General features: G+C 37.0%; 1 protein-coding gene across 10 annotated transcripts in view; it reads left to right on the top strand.

Moving 5' to 3' along the window:
• grip1 (glutamate receptor interacting protein 1) overlaps positions 1-15399 on the top strand; it is a 307700-nt gene that overhangs the window by 176791 nt on the left and 115510 nt on the right. Inside the window, exon 1 of one of the 10 annotated variants that reach the window (XM_048155159.1) lies at positions 3239-3588. The exons of the other annotated variants lie outside the window; for them this stretch is intronic. Coding sequence (XP_048011116.1) covers positions 3534-3588 — 55 coding nt within the window. The 5' untranslated portion in view covers positions 3239-3533. Of the gene's footprint in view, positions 1-3238; positions 3589-15399 lie in introns of those variants that run through there. 10 annotated transcript variants of the gene reach the window in all.

The following is a 15399-nucleotide window of genomic DNA, read 5'->3' as shown; positions in this document are numbered from 1 at the left end:
GGAGCATAGCCTCAAACTCATTCAGAATCAAATGTAAACATCCAAATAAATACTATACTTACGCGATTAGACATGCTGCATGACGAACACTTTGTAAAGATCCATTTTGAGGGTTATATTAGCTGTGTGAACTTTGTTTATGCAGTGATAGAGTCGAGAGCTCGGGAGGGGGCGGAGAGCGCGCGATTTAAAGGGGCCGCAGCCTGAATCGGCGCTTTTCTAATTATGCCTCAAAATAGGCAGTTAAAAAAGTTAATTAAAAAAAATCTATGGGGTATTTTGAGCTGAAACTTCACAGACACATTCAGGGGACACCTTAAATATAAATATTACATCTTGTAAAAAAACGTTCGATGGCACCTTTAAACGAATAATCGTGATTCTCAATTTATCATATTGTGCAGCTCTAGTATATCTATAAATTATATTTAAATATTACACATATTTTTATAAATTATCTTTATATTTGTGTATTTAATTTTAAAATATATTTAACATATTTTATTAGATAAATGATTATACATTTAAAAAAAATCTTACTGGCTATTTTAAAAGTGACACCTTTCGATGTGAACAAAGAATCAAAATTCACTTGTCAAGTCATTTCATGGAGTCTTTAAACTGATGCCTTGTTGATTAAATATTATATGCAAATGTACATCCTAAGCAGAGAGCATTTGTCTTGTGGGGTTTTCATGTGGGATGAATAAATTAGAGCTTGCACAGAATATTTTGGGATAGAGTCAAGCTGGATTTAAAGTTTTAGTAGCCTCTGAATTTGTTTTATTTTTTATTTAAGAGTTCATTTTTAATATTGGAAATGACTGTGGTTTACTCCATTTGTTTCTCTTCTTGGGCCATATTCTTTAAATACGAGCGCATAGAGGACGGCCGTATGTGGCACTGGTGGGTCTTAAACAGCGGGAGAGTGCCTCACTGACATCTCCATAAAATTTGCACAACATCACACTCCCATCTCCTCCTGCACCAATGCATTTCTCTTTGAGCCTGTGCATTTCCTCTGAGCCTTCAAACAACAGAGCGCAGATTATTAACCACATAACAGACAGGCTTTGCAACGCCCATGCATGCTCTGCCCACAGAGAACCACGTGCGTGGCATCCCAAAATGCATCTCTCATCTTGACCTGATGATAGTCCGGAGCATTTTTTATCCAAGTGGACAGGCAAATCCCTGTATGTGTGTAATCTGATCAGTATGCATAATCCTAGTACTAAACCTCATCCCTCTCTTCAGGAACATTGATCCACTCCGCTGGACTGTCAACCTGGAAGCTTGACAAAATTAAAATGAAGGGAATAAAAAAGCGAGGGGGGTTGAAAAGAGAGATTAGACCCTGAGCTCGCACTCTTTGATCTCAGGCAAGCAGTTTGGCTGTTATCTCAGACTATTCTTACAAGCGTCAGGGGAGGAACAGAGTATAGTGGCGATGACCTTAATACTTTCATTTACGTTAAAGACTCATTCAGGCCTGTTTCATACACAAACAGAGACAGACCTCTTTAATACCCGGTCCCTTGTCGCTAGGCTTATCGTGCCTCTAAATGTCTGATAATGCGAAGAGATACCGCCACTGACCTAAATGCATGCTATCTGTGTTATAAAAAGGTCGGCTGCTCAGCATTGAGCACATCAGCACCGCTCTGTGAATCACCCCAGTACACTCTTGATTGGAACTGGGGTGTATGATTGGCGTTATGCAAATTTAAAAAGCAAATAAACAGACACTATTGGCTAATTAACAGTTCGGAAATGTGTATTTGAAAGTGGGAAAGAATCTTATTGTTCTTGCATATTCAATTTGAGTTCTCCTTTTGAAGTGACAAAAAAATGACACTTATTATTTTTATTTCCTAATGATAATTATTCTGCCCTTCACTCAGGGGAATTGATAGGCTCTTAATTGTGCTCTTATATAAGGTTACATTTTCCCAGCTTGAATAAGCATCTAAATAAAAAGAGCAAGCAGATGATGATAACTTCCCTCTATCCCAAATGGTTATATAATAAGATTATAGATATTGTAAATGTTTTTAATATAATATAATGTAATATAATAAGCAAAATGCCATCCAAATGCAAAATTTGGTAATTAAGTCTTTGTGAATGAATTTGCCATGCAATGTCTTATGTTTTTTTTTTTTTTTTTTTTTTTTTTTACACTCTTAAAAATGCTGGGTTAAAAACAACCAAAGTTGGGTTGAAAATGGACAAACCAGTGATTGGGTTGTTTTAACCCAGCAGTTCGGTTAAATGTTTGACCAACCCAAGTACTGTTTAAAATTACTATATGGCTGGCTTAAAATGAACCCAAAATGGGATGGAAATAAAAAAAAAAAATCAGACACATACTTACTAGAGGCAACAATAATAATCAAAATGTGAACATTTTAGCAATTTAATAAATGTTTAATTATTAATTTAGCTTATTTTGTTCATTTATTAAACATAAATGTTAATTTCCAACTTTTAGAGGCACAATATGTAAGATTTTTGCAGTAAAATATCCAAAAACCACTAGGCCAATGTTATATATTTTGTTCAGATGAGTACTTAAAGTATCCCAAATGTTTCCAACTATTTGTGAGAAAATCGCGATTTTAACCAAGGATGCGGGACGTGTCCGGGAGTCGTCTGTCAATGGCGTCATATCCGCTTTATGGTTTTATTTTCTAGAAACCATGGAAACTCCAAAGACGCTTTAATATATTACATGGTTTATTAGACAAGGGAACAACTGTTTGGTTACATTTATAGACAGAAAACGAAGTAAATCAGTAAAACAGCAAGTAATTTTTAAACAATAGTTGAGTTAAAATAAAACTACCTTGCAGGTTGGTTAAAACAACCCAATCGCTGGGGTTTGTCTATTTTCAACCCAACTTGGGCTGTGTATTTAATAGTAATTTTTATAGTAGAATATTTCAATCAAATTCAGAACAGCTATTCAAAAAACCCTTAGGAAATGACTAAAACTGTACAGCTCTATAAGTAATAAATTCCAAATCTAATTATGCAGATTGCGAATTTATGATAATGAATTGATTAAATTGAAACTGTGCCCTCATAAATGATAAAAACAAAGTCTAGTGGTAAATATGCATTTTAATGGAAAAGTTAATTTCTGACACTGCTTGCAAATAACAGTAATTCTATCGACGAAAGTCGCTTGTCTCCAGCTGTGCTCAGGTACCCAGCTACTACTGAACACACCGAGCATGCAACTTTAAAAGCCCATTCAGATCAGGCTGAGTCTCAGATGAGACGCATCATCCGCGCTGTGCGTGTTCTTCTTCTGCGCGCGCTTTCCAATGGATTTTATATGTGGGGGAAAATATGATTTGGCTTTATAAAGCACGGATCTCTGCGCTGCAGGGACGGTAGTGCATGATTCGAGCTCTGCACCGCTTACGGAGTCTGCCTTTCTCCTGTGGGACACGGCGCCTGTGCCATGTATGCGCGAGGAATCGCTTTCATCGCAGCCCTTGGATGAGCACTTCGGCTGAGCTAGTATGATAGCCGTCTCTTTCAAATGCCGATGCCAGATACTGCGGAGAGTGAACAAAGGTACGATCACGGTTGTTTTCATCCTTTATAATACCTTATGCAGCCTTCCCCGTTAAGCGAACGCGTGCTTGTATGATATACGGACGTTTACGCAGGGCATTTAGACGCAGAACGGGGGTCACCGGACCTGATAGAGCACAACGGAATGGACCAACGATGGTCATCAAAACGCGCGCCTTTGTTTTGAAATGTTCTCGCATAAAGCCTGGGGCAAAAAAGACGCACTGAAGTATCGCTCACCCGCCCCCCTTCATTAATATTTAACAGTAGAGTGCAGTTTGGGGGTCTGCTTAGTGCACTTGTAGGAGAACAATGCTGCTGTCTTTTTTCTTAGTATCTGCCTGACAGATTCTCCCCTGTTAATTATTTACCTGAAGGCACACTGCTTCGTGCTGTGGTTTGGGAATACTGTTTGTCTGTTGATCCTGGTGTGCCTGGAAAACACAGGCAGATGTCAGCAGGGTTTGTTTTAAGCATCTCTAGTGCAAACTTAACTGAATCATGATGAGTTGCGTGTCATGTTGCATTTTGACTAATGGATTTCTTCTTCTTTTTTAGTTTGCCCACTGTGCAGTGACTATAAATAGTGTTTTCTATGAGAGAACTGCTACACCGACGAATTATTTTTGCATATGTTACCCTGACTAGTAATGGTTTGTGTGAGTTAGCCAACTTGGCATTGCTTGAGAGATGCGAGATGGTGTCGTCATAAATACTGCAAGTTGTCCTCCCTCAGGGGAAAACACTTGACCTCAATAAGACGAGTAAATACCCAGTTGGCTGTGTGAAAAAAGCATTTCAGCCAGAATTAAGATCTCTTTCATCCATGCACAAACCAGTTTCAAACTGGATGGTACTGATTTTTGCATGTACTAATTTCCGGTCTTAAAAATATCTGCTGTAAACTTGTAGCTGCAGGTGTTCACATCTGATTTCCCATATGATACTATTGTGTGTCAGCTGTATAGTTTCCCCTGTGGGTCTTGCCTCCTGGGGTTTAATGTATCTACAACATGGTTGAATGTGTCCCAAATTGGACATTTTTCCCTCATGTGACAAAGATTTGTTGTGGATGACAGTGTGAACAGCAGAAATCATTGTGAATTTGACATTTTTAGTTCAAATCTGGTACACTTTCAGATGTGGAAAAAATTGGATATGTTGATTTGGCCTTAGGTAATCACAGCGTGCTGATATAAAGCCATATCACACGGCTACAAGTGTGATATTGCATTTATACAACAGTTCGACGGTATGAGTGTGTAAATAAATAAGAAATAACAATGGAGTGTCTTTAAAAAACCTCTTTTGTGCAGAATTACTTCCTTCCGCCACGGATTCAAATCTCAAGTTGACAGTTTGACCAAGATTCCGTTACTAATTCTAAAACGTCACTTTAGAACTAGTATCTGATAACCTGTCTGATATAACATTCATTCTTCAGGTCCATGTCCACAATATTATATCCATTATAAAAATCCATTTGAATGTCCGCTGTGGAAAGTGATCTATTTATTTGTCCTTTTTACAGGGAATTTTCCATAACAGCGCTAAAACAACGTCCTTTGTTTACAAAAGTCCCTTTCAATTTAAAAGTCTCTTGCGACTGACTCATTCACCCATAAAGTTTGCTGCCATCTAAAGGCGTATTAATGTAACTCAATCCATATTAAACACTAACTGACCCTTTCTATTTATATAAAATAATATTTATTGAACAACAATAGCCATTATACACAATAAGAAATAAACGCAATGGTACAATTCACTCAAACGTACAAAAGCAGTGCTCCACAGGATTTAAGTTAAATATAGCCTTAATATTAAATGATTAAATTTAACATAGCCCAATTTGATTTGCTCAGGAACATGTAATAGATTAATAAGACCTCAGATTGCCCCTTTAATGTACCCAAAATAAATTATATCTCATGTTTAACCACTATAAGAGACAGTGGCAAATCCCTGAAGCACTTGCCGAGATGAAGCTGTTCTCGGCGGGTACACGAGCTCTGAACGGCCGCTGACGGCCTGGAGCTCACATCTCCACAAAATAACAGTAGTATCTATAAAAATGTGGTGTGTTTGCTCTTCTGCCATGACACTCGCTGTGACAATGTTGACAGTGGAGTGATTCAAACGGCGAAATGGTTTGTACTGGTAGAATATCGCATGGCTGGAAAGACCTCTCAGCCAATCAGATTCAAGAACCAGAAAGAACTGTTATAAGTATAGATTATACAATATATTGGTATAATTTGGTTATTTTTTAATATTGTAATATTTAATATTTAATAAGTTTTTTTTACATTTATTAAATACAAAAGACTGCAAAATACAAAATATCTTATTTAATCACATTATTAACATAAATATGCCAGAATAGGCTGTTTTACGCTTGTGGGATTTTAGGAATGTCACATGTTTAGACTTGTGTTTGATATGAGGCACATCTAAAAGGTCATTTGAAGAGCCTCACAAAACAAATAGCCACTTTAGCTTGCGGTGTGAATGAAGCCTTTCATTTGGACTTTGTGTTTTGTGTGTGGTGTTAGACTCTTAGGTAGAGTCATTTTACTCATGATGAGTCAGCGAGTCATCTGTTATAGGTGAAATGAGAGTGTATATAAGGAATAACTTATTCATGTCAGATGATGTAAGCTAATGGACTCTGATGTTAGGGTTTCGGTAGGCTGATGGTTTCTGCCAGCCACAAAAGGTTAAAGCGATGTGTAATCTTCATTACATCAGAAATGTCATAATGTTGCTTTGTCTGGTGATATTAGTGAATGCTTTGCAACAGTTAGAAGCATTGATATTGAAGGATAATCAGATAATATCATTTTAATATCTTATTTAACCAATCAGAATCAGTTATTCCAGAAGATCAATGTAATAATGTATTGGCATCTATTGTTCTATGAAAAACCTTTAATATTCATTGCACAAAAGGTTCTTTATAGTGAAAAATCTTATTTAAAATGTTCTTCACACTAAGAATAAAATTCTGTTCGCTGAAGCTGTTCTCTGAAAGGTTCTTTGGGGAATCAAACATGTTTCTTCACTGCAAAAACACACTTTTGGAACCTAAGAGTATTGAATAATGTAGATGATCTCTACCCAAAGAAAAAACAGCTTTTTTTCCCCTTTCACCAGGGTCCATTGCAGCCCTTGTTGTTGATGAATTGTCATCTCATTTGAGATCGCCTAGTGTTCCTGGCCTTACCCATGTGCAGCATTTGTCTTGGTAGTGGCATTTATGGTGCCATGGCCTGTCAGTTTTATATCTCTGTTACACATTTGCAGGCATTCGGTCGGAAAAAGAAAAAGAGGCCAAGGGTGTTGGTTTCCTCTTCATTTTACTCCAAAATAATTGGTGCCTAAAATGTAATATTAATTAGCAGTTGATTTTTGGTGGTAGAGGCCTACTACTACTAATAGGTTGTTGATTTGAATTAATTTGAATTAATTTATTCCATTTTTTTCATGCCTTCGTTCACCTCTGCAGGTGTTCTGTGAGCTGTGCCAATTATTTTTTAGTTGCATGTATGGTAATGAGTCGAGCCAACCGCACTGCCACTCACAACTGTACTGCTTTCCGATACAAAGTGGGCAGAAAGATCTGGCTGTATCTTATATACACAGAAAAATGTCTGTTTGTTTTGAAGATTGTATATTGTGCTTGTGTGGGAGATTGTGTGCTCATACGTTTCTTTCTGTGTCTGCCCGAGCTTATGTTCGCATCCAGGTTTGTGTGTCTGGTTGTGGCAGCTGATATTAGCAGTGTCACACCGTACCTACTGTAATAATTGGTATGCTAATCGCTCCCTGACTCCGATAAGGGACATTTTCCATTTCTGTTCTTCAGCAGTCACTGGGTACACTGTAACCCTTTTGCATTAGGCTCAGTGGCTTAGGCCACCTGCTTCCTAACTGAAAAACAATTTAGAGCTCAGTTTGTTGAGCTGCATTAAGGGAACCAGCTGCTAAGCTCTGATTCACACCAGATAGAAAGACAAAATTGTACAACAACTGAGGGAAAGAAAACTGCACGGTCAACAAAAGGAAATGATCAGCCATCAGATATCCTGCTGTCTGTATGTTTAATGTATGAAAAGGTGCATAAATAAATAAACTGGCACTTGTATTGAACAGTGTTAAAAGCTGCATAGAATTAAAAATGTTTGGGGCGAGTAATTTTTTTAAAGGGGTCCTTGATTAGGATTTCACTTTTTTAACAGAAATTGATTTTTAAGGACTACGACAAATGGCTGGTAGGGACTACAACGAGCTTCTTCCTGGGTTTTTGACATCACAAACCCCAAAATTTACATAAACCCCGCCCCCGAGAACACGCAACAAAGGGGGCGAGGCCATGTTGGGCTGCTTTAGAGTAGAGCAAGAGTCGTTGTAGTAGAGTGTTGTTACCATGCCGTCATTTTACGCCAGACTGCTTCACAAACTAGGGTCAATTCATCACTGGATTTGCACAAAAGATTAACATGACGGCACATGCTAGTCGATGAGTTGAATCAACTCCACAGCAACTACATAAATTTATCCACTAACCATAACATCTAGTTGCATTCTAAAAGTTGTAACTTCTTCCTGAGTCTCTCGATCAGTGTCGGACTCCGGTTTGAACGATGTAAGGCTGAACACCGTTACTGACAATCGTCATTTTGGCTGCGTGAGATTCCCCAGCTTTGTTGTTGTTGAGCAACTGAAGTGCGAGCTGTTAAAGCTTCTGGAAAGGGGACTGAGAGCAGCAGCTCATTTGCATTTAAAGGGACATACACAAAAATAGGGGCAAATTTGACAAGTTATAATAAATGATCTGTGGGGTATTTTGAGCTGAAACTTTACAGACACTTATATTACATCTTGCGAAAAGGGGCATAATTGGTCCCTTTTAAAACCATTATGTGGACTTGTTGTTCAGCAACCTGACTAGTTTATTAATGTGTACTTTTACACATCCCTAGGATTCAACAGCAGAAACTGCAGCTGCTGTCGTGCAGCCATATGAGCATCACACCTTTTTCTTGTTCCATTCACACACCGGAGGAGCTATCATGGCTTCAGAAGAGTCCATGGAGCTTCAAGCTCTTTCACCAGGCTCAAGTTTCACAAGAAATCTGTCAGGTTTTTTTTTTTTTTTTTAGGAGATGAGAGGTGGTGTGTTCACCGCATCTGGCTCTTATTCATTCTGCTGGCATACGTATGTCCTGATCTCCTCCGCTTTCACTTTGAACAGCCTCCATCAATCCTTTTACGTTTGCTTGACAGCTGGATTTAGTGCCAGGAAGAGGAGGTGATGCTGTTTTGGCTCTCTTGCATTATAGGCGAATGTTTTGAAACTGTAAAACCTAGAGGCATTATGATTTGACAGCTCCCAATAAGTGTCCTATATTTAAATCATGGCATGTGGAATGGAGGATAGGAGAACAGAGCTCATTAAGTGTGATGTTAAGGGTCCTGATGTGTCAACCTCCAGCCTTTTGCGACCAGTAAAACATCTGTCATGGGAAACAAGTGTACTAATTAACTAGATTTTTACCTTTTCTGAAGAAAATATGAGAGATTTTTTTCCTGTGCAAATCTCTGGACCAATACCAGGGGGTTGATATGCAATCTGAGTGAAATTTAGTGTGTTGATAGGGTCTTCTGGGTCCTTTTTGCCTGATTTGGTACAAAAAATAACCTTACAACCTTACAATTGGACCTCAAATGTTGAATAATAACCAATAATTTTATTAATTATAAAATAAAAGTTTTGTTGCACATTTGCAACCCTTTTATTTGCATTACTTTCAAGCTGGCATCTCTTATCATATTATTTTATTATCATAGTCATAAACACACTGGTTTGTAGCGCAAATAGTTTTACCATTTACTGCACTTCATTATTATTCTACTTATTGACCTATTGTGGCTAATGAATCGGACATTTAAAATAGCTTACTTCCACATTGCAAAATAAGATGGATATTATGGAAGCTAGTTTCTGCCACTGAATAAAAAAATAAGAAAGGTAATTGCAACTTTTTATCTCAGAATTCTGAATTTTTTTCTCAGAATTGAGATATAAACTCACAATTGCATGTTAGAAAGTCAGAATTGCTTGATATAAAGTCGCAATTGTGTTATAAAGTCAGAATTGTGATTTTATATCTTGCCATTCTGACTTTATAACAGGCAATTGCGAGTTTATACCTCACAATTCTGAGAAAAGAAGTCAGTTGCGAGATATAAACTCGCAATTGCGAGAAAAATGTTGAAATTGCGGGAAAAAAAGTCAGAATTGCAAGATATAAAAAAAGTCAGAATTGCAAGATATAAACTTGCAATTGTGAGAATTGTCAGAATTGTGAGATAAAGTCACAGTTATCTTTTACATTATTTTATTACGTGGTGACAACAAGCTTCCATAGGATACAAACACTTCTTTCACCTCCTGAATATTCATTTTTAGTTGCAAGAAAACTGATTCTTAGTTGAAATGTTGAATGATATCTTGCTTTCACTAGCAGTACATCTCATCTGAGATCAAAACCATTGCCTAGTCTCATTGCCAACAGCAATTCAGTGCAATCTAATATATTTTTCACTAGTTTTATACTTCACCAGGTGAAAACTGAGTGAAATCACCTAGAAAATGAACAGCACACCTCTTTTATGTCCGTAGCATAAGAGTTATGTGCTGAAGTTTTGTACTTTGTGGTTTGCTCGTCCCTTACTTTAGCAGAGCAGACTGTGGATAGGTTAAAGTAAATAATTCTTGTCAGCAATATCAGCTTTGTGACGTTACCTTCCTTGCATGGGCCGATGAAGTGTCAGGGCTTTGGGTCGTTCAGCTGATATGTGAGGCGATCAAGGCGACGAGAGCCTCTCAGAGTCCATTGGGTTTTCAATCAGCCCTGTCTTTTTTCAGTAGAATAACCTTTGTGCCTATGGAGGAAGTCTGTTATTTTGAATGGACTACACTCTGTCGCCATGGTTTGTAGCCTCTCTGTAATTTTTCCCCAAGGGTATGAATGTCACAGAGTTTTCTAAAGGTTAAGTGTATGGGTTTTTTTTTTTTTGGTGCTACCTCAGATGGGAGACAGATAAGCATGCCTCAACCTCAGCTCTGGCAGGGTTTAAATATCACCTCAGTAAAAGAAAAACCCCTGGTGTGCTTCTCAGACAGGTTAATAATATAGAAAACATACCCATAAATGGCAGTCCTTCCTGAGCTATCTCTTCTCACGGGCCCAATTAAGTGATTTCCAGCCCTGTGTCCGATTTTGGCAGGACTTGACGGCCTCCAGCTGGTCTTGAAACCTGCTGCAGGTTTGGACGGCCGATGGAAACAGTCTGCCCTGGTATTATGATGTCCATCAACCTGGACTAGGTTCATTCTGGAGAAAAATCACACCCAATTTAGCGAGTAGCTTAACGCCAACCCAATGCAGGTCCTATAAACACGCGTACGTGCACACAAACAAGCGGTCGTGATTCAGAACAGAAGCCTTCATTAGCCTCATTACATGCAAGGCTTGCTTTGCTTTTGCCTGTGTCAGCTGCTCTGCATGTGTCCTCGAGCGGTGCTGCTTGTGTGGAGCTAATTTCCCCAAATTTGTGTACTGACCCAGAGCGTCAGAGCTTGGTCTTGTAGCTTACTTAATTTTGTGGTGTCAGCGTTGTTTCTCGACAGGTTGTGTAATGCAATGCATGTCGTCTGATTGGTTAAGATGCCTGCAGGGCGTAATCATCTGATTCCATATGTCCAAATAGTAAAACTGGAACCGACGCAGAGTGTCATGGAAACCTAACGCAGCCAGGCTGATGGGAAAACCGAACAGCCGGTGGAAATAAAGACTCTTTTGGCCTAGCGGTTTAATATAAACATTGGCATCAAACATCGCGTCTAAGTGCACTTTTTTTAGTTCTTTATATATATATATATATATATATATATATATATATATATATATATATATATATATATATATATATATATATATATATATATATATATATATATATATATATATATATATATACAGAATATGGTTCAATGACATGACAGGTCATTTTTTTGTCCAAAAGCCTTAAAAGTAATAAAATATGATATGATATGCAAAGTATGTAAGGTAGTAAACTAGATCTCTTTTATTGAATCCAAAAGGTTTTAATTATATTTTGCTACATATAAAGGTATTTTAAAGATTTTGAAGTGTCAAAAGGTCATTTGGTTTAACCGTCCAAAGGCCAATACAGCCATTTCATTTGTGATTAAAAAATCTTAAACATGTAATAATACATGTAATAAATGTATATTTTTTTTTATTCTGGCATGATTTTATAACATCATATACCAACATAGTGCAAAATGGTATTAAAATTATGTGTAGATGACTATAAGTCATTGCTTTTGTTATGAGAAAGAATATCCGGAAAGATGAATTTTATTGATGTAATTTGGAGTAACCAATGTAAAGGGACCATTTTGGATCAAGTCATGCGGTCACTATCATGTGACAGAATGTGACATCATTCAGACACCTGCAGAGGACCACATGGTCGTGAAGCAAAGTAACTCTCTTTTAACTATTTGAAAAATAAATGCTTTCACTTGCTCATATGCATGTCCTGAAACATCAGGTCATTCGGTACAACCGCAATAAAACATGTAAAATGTTGTAATATTTTAAAAACTAGTACTAAATATAAAATGTTTGGTTGTCCTTTTGCTAGCTAGATATCAGCCTGTTAGCATTGTTTGCATTTTTGGTGACACATTTTGTTATATATATATATATATATATATATATATATATATATATATATATATATATATATATATATATATATATATATATATATATATATATATATATATATATACACAAAAATAATTTTATTTTACTGTACTTCATATAGGGCAATAGGGCATTATTATTGTTCTTATTAAATAGAATTTAATATTTATTAGAGTATTTAGGGAAAAATATAATATTTATTATAATACTACTACTAGAATTAGTTCTAATATTTATGGATTTCTTAATTTTTACATTTTCAAATGCTTTTATTTAGCTTTTATTTAGGGGGGAAACTGCAGGGAGCCCTTAAAACTTCTCTTTTGTTGACAATAGCCAGTTTATACTTTATTATTATTATTATTATTATTAATAATAATAATAAACTGAATTATTAGATAGCGTTATTTATTATTACATAATAAACAGAATAACTCACAGCACATGCAGAGATGAGTTTGTGTGGAGTTCCTGCGAATCTTTTAATCCAGACCCTAGATTGGTCACCATCTGTACAGCAAACTTTTTCCCCCACAAATCCTTGTATTGTACACACTGCATGGGCTTTACTTTAAAAAAAAAAAAAAAAAAAAACAGTCCGGAACTCCGGATGGAGGGCTGATCCTGTGGAGAGAGGCGCAACATTCAGTAGCAGCGGGCGACAACGGCGCTTGTTCATTTCAGTTAGGAAGCCAAAGGGAGGGGAAGATGAGTTAGAGACGTAGGTGTATGTTCTCTGTCATTCTCAATCTTCTTCGCCAGTTAGGATTCCTCCAGAGTTGGTGGAGTGAGAGAGAACAAATAGTTAGTTCCCCTTGCCCAGTGAGCTAGCAAGTCTCCCCCTACACTATCATCTTTGCTTTGATTTCTTTTTCTTCCACACTCGGGGAGCACTAAAGTTATGAGGCGATGTTATAGCGTGCTGCTCTAAGATAATGCACTTGTCGCCCGCTGCTCTCTATCGCACACATTTTGGTTTACTGAGAACATCAAAGACCCGTTGAGTTAAGAAGTGATGTGTTCAGGAACTTCAAATATTTGCAGAGTGCAAATTTAAAGTAATAGTTCACCAAAAACTCAAAATCAGTGTTGTTGAAATCTTGTGCACAAGAAATCATATTTTACTTGAGATCACAGTCCGTATTGTATGGAAGCTTGTTTCCGCTATGGAATAAAACAATTTAAAAATAATAATCGTGACCTTTTTTTTTTTCTCATAACTGCGAGTTTATATCTCGCAATTCTGACTTTTTTCTCGCAATTGTGAATTAATATGTCGGAATTCTGACTTCTTTTCTCAGAATTGTGACATATAAACTGCAAATTGCAAGTTATAAAGTCCAATTCTGAGAAAAGAAGACTGACTTTTTTTCTCAGAATTATAAATTTATATCTCACATTTCTGATTTTGTAACAAGCAATTGCGAGTTTATTTCACTCAATTCTGACTTTATAACTCGCAATTGCGAGTAATAATGTCCAAAGAATTGCGAATTTATATCACGCAATTCTGACTTTATTTCACACAGTTCTCAGAAAAATGTCAGAACTGCGAGATGTAATAGTTCTGAACTGTGAGATAAAAAGTCACAGTTACTTTTTTTATTTTTTAATCAGTGGTGGAAACAGGCTTCCACAGTATTGAATGTGATTAGCGGCCGATATTTGGCATTTTTAAATTATCTGTATTGGCCAATAATTTTTTTTCTGTTTGGCCGATGTGTCAGTAACAGGACTTTTATTTTGAAAGCGCAGGCGGTTTGACAGTCTTGATTCATTAAATGATCAGGCTCATAAGAGTCACTTGATTTTGCTGTTTTTTTGTGTGTGTTAACTGTTCCTTTAAATATTCAATTGTGAAAATGAGACCATCTTCATTATCTCTGCTGGAGATAAAAGTATGTTTTCCCCGGAAACAGTTTTAGCTACGCATTTGCCCACTGAGAAACTCTAAACACCTGTATTTTGTAGTATTACTTTTTCTTAAAAATACTGTATCACCATGACTAGCAGCAGTTTTCATCTTTTAAATCACCATACTGCACCTTCCTTTATGGAGGTCAAAGAGCCTCTTTCATTAGATTATTTCTTTTGGCTTTTCAAGAATAACATGACTTGCGGTTTGAAATTTTAGCTTTTAAATTGATTGGCCTCTCAAACACTTCTACAGCCAATTACCCAGTGCAGTGGCCTTCAGTGGGAGCTGGAGCACCTCTCACCTGCTCTGCAGATAAGCTTCAGAGATGAGCGTCACATGCAGTGGGTTGAAATGAAAGGTAGAATCACTCTGAAGAGTTAGCCACTTATCCACAGGAGGGATGCTGCCGAAGGGTTGTCTGCTTGAGATGGTCAATGCCACAGTGGGGAATCTCAGCGAATGAAAAGCTGTCTGGCATGAACAGTCATTTGTTTTTATTTCTCCCAGGGGTCCCACATTCATCCTGCTTTCTGCTTACCAAATAACAGAAAATGCAACTCATGCACATTTTGTTCTTTAAAAAGTGATGCCATTTTTTTTCAGTGACACTCGGATCATGTCCATTCAAACCTTTCATTTTATTTTATTTTCATACTAAAAATAAAATAAAATAAAAATAAAATTGAATTTAAAAATAAAATTTAAAATGAAGTGCATGACACCCCTGCATACTTCTGCATCATCATTGTGCTATTTAATTGTTTTTCTGTAATAGTCTGGAAAATCACAAGTACACCATTTTTGTTCTCATTTATCTTCTGGTATTCTTAATTTGGCTGACCACCAATTCAGCTGACCAACCACATGGACCTACTATGAGATCATCTGCTGCTTTGCGGGTCTGGTGTGGTCAGTAATGAGCTCAGTGATGGAGCTTGGGTCAGGGAGTTTGAATGTGTGTTGAACCGCCAGCTGCAGCTCCAGCACTGAGTCCAGAGGTGAAAGATTACATAAGCTTCTTTTCTAGATGTTCCCACTGTGGAGTAACAGATGATGAGCATTTCTGTGCATTTCTTAAAAATTGCA

This window comes from Megalobrama amblycephala, linkage group LG14 (genome assembly GCF_018812025.1).
Source record: "Megalobrama amblycephala isolate DHTTF-2021 linkage group LG14, ASM1881202v1, whole genome shotgun sequence".
Taxonomy (NCBI): domain Eukaryota; kingdom Metazoa; phylum Chordata; class Actinopteri; order Cypriniformes; family Xenocyprididae; genus Megalobrama; species Megalobrama amblycephala.
This window is presented reverse-complemented; position numbering and strand designations above follow the sequence as displayed.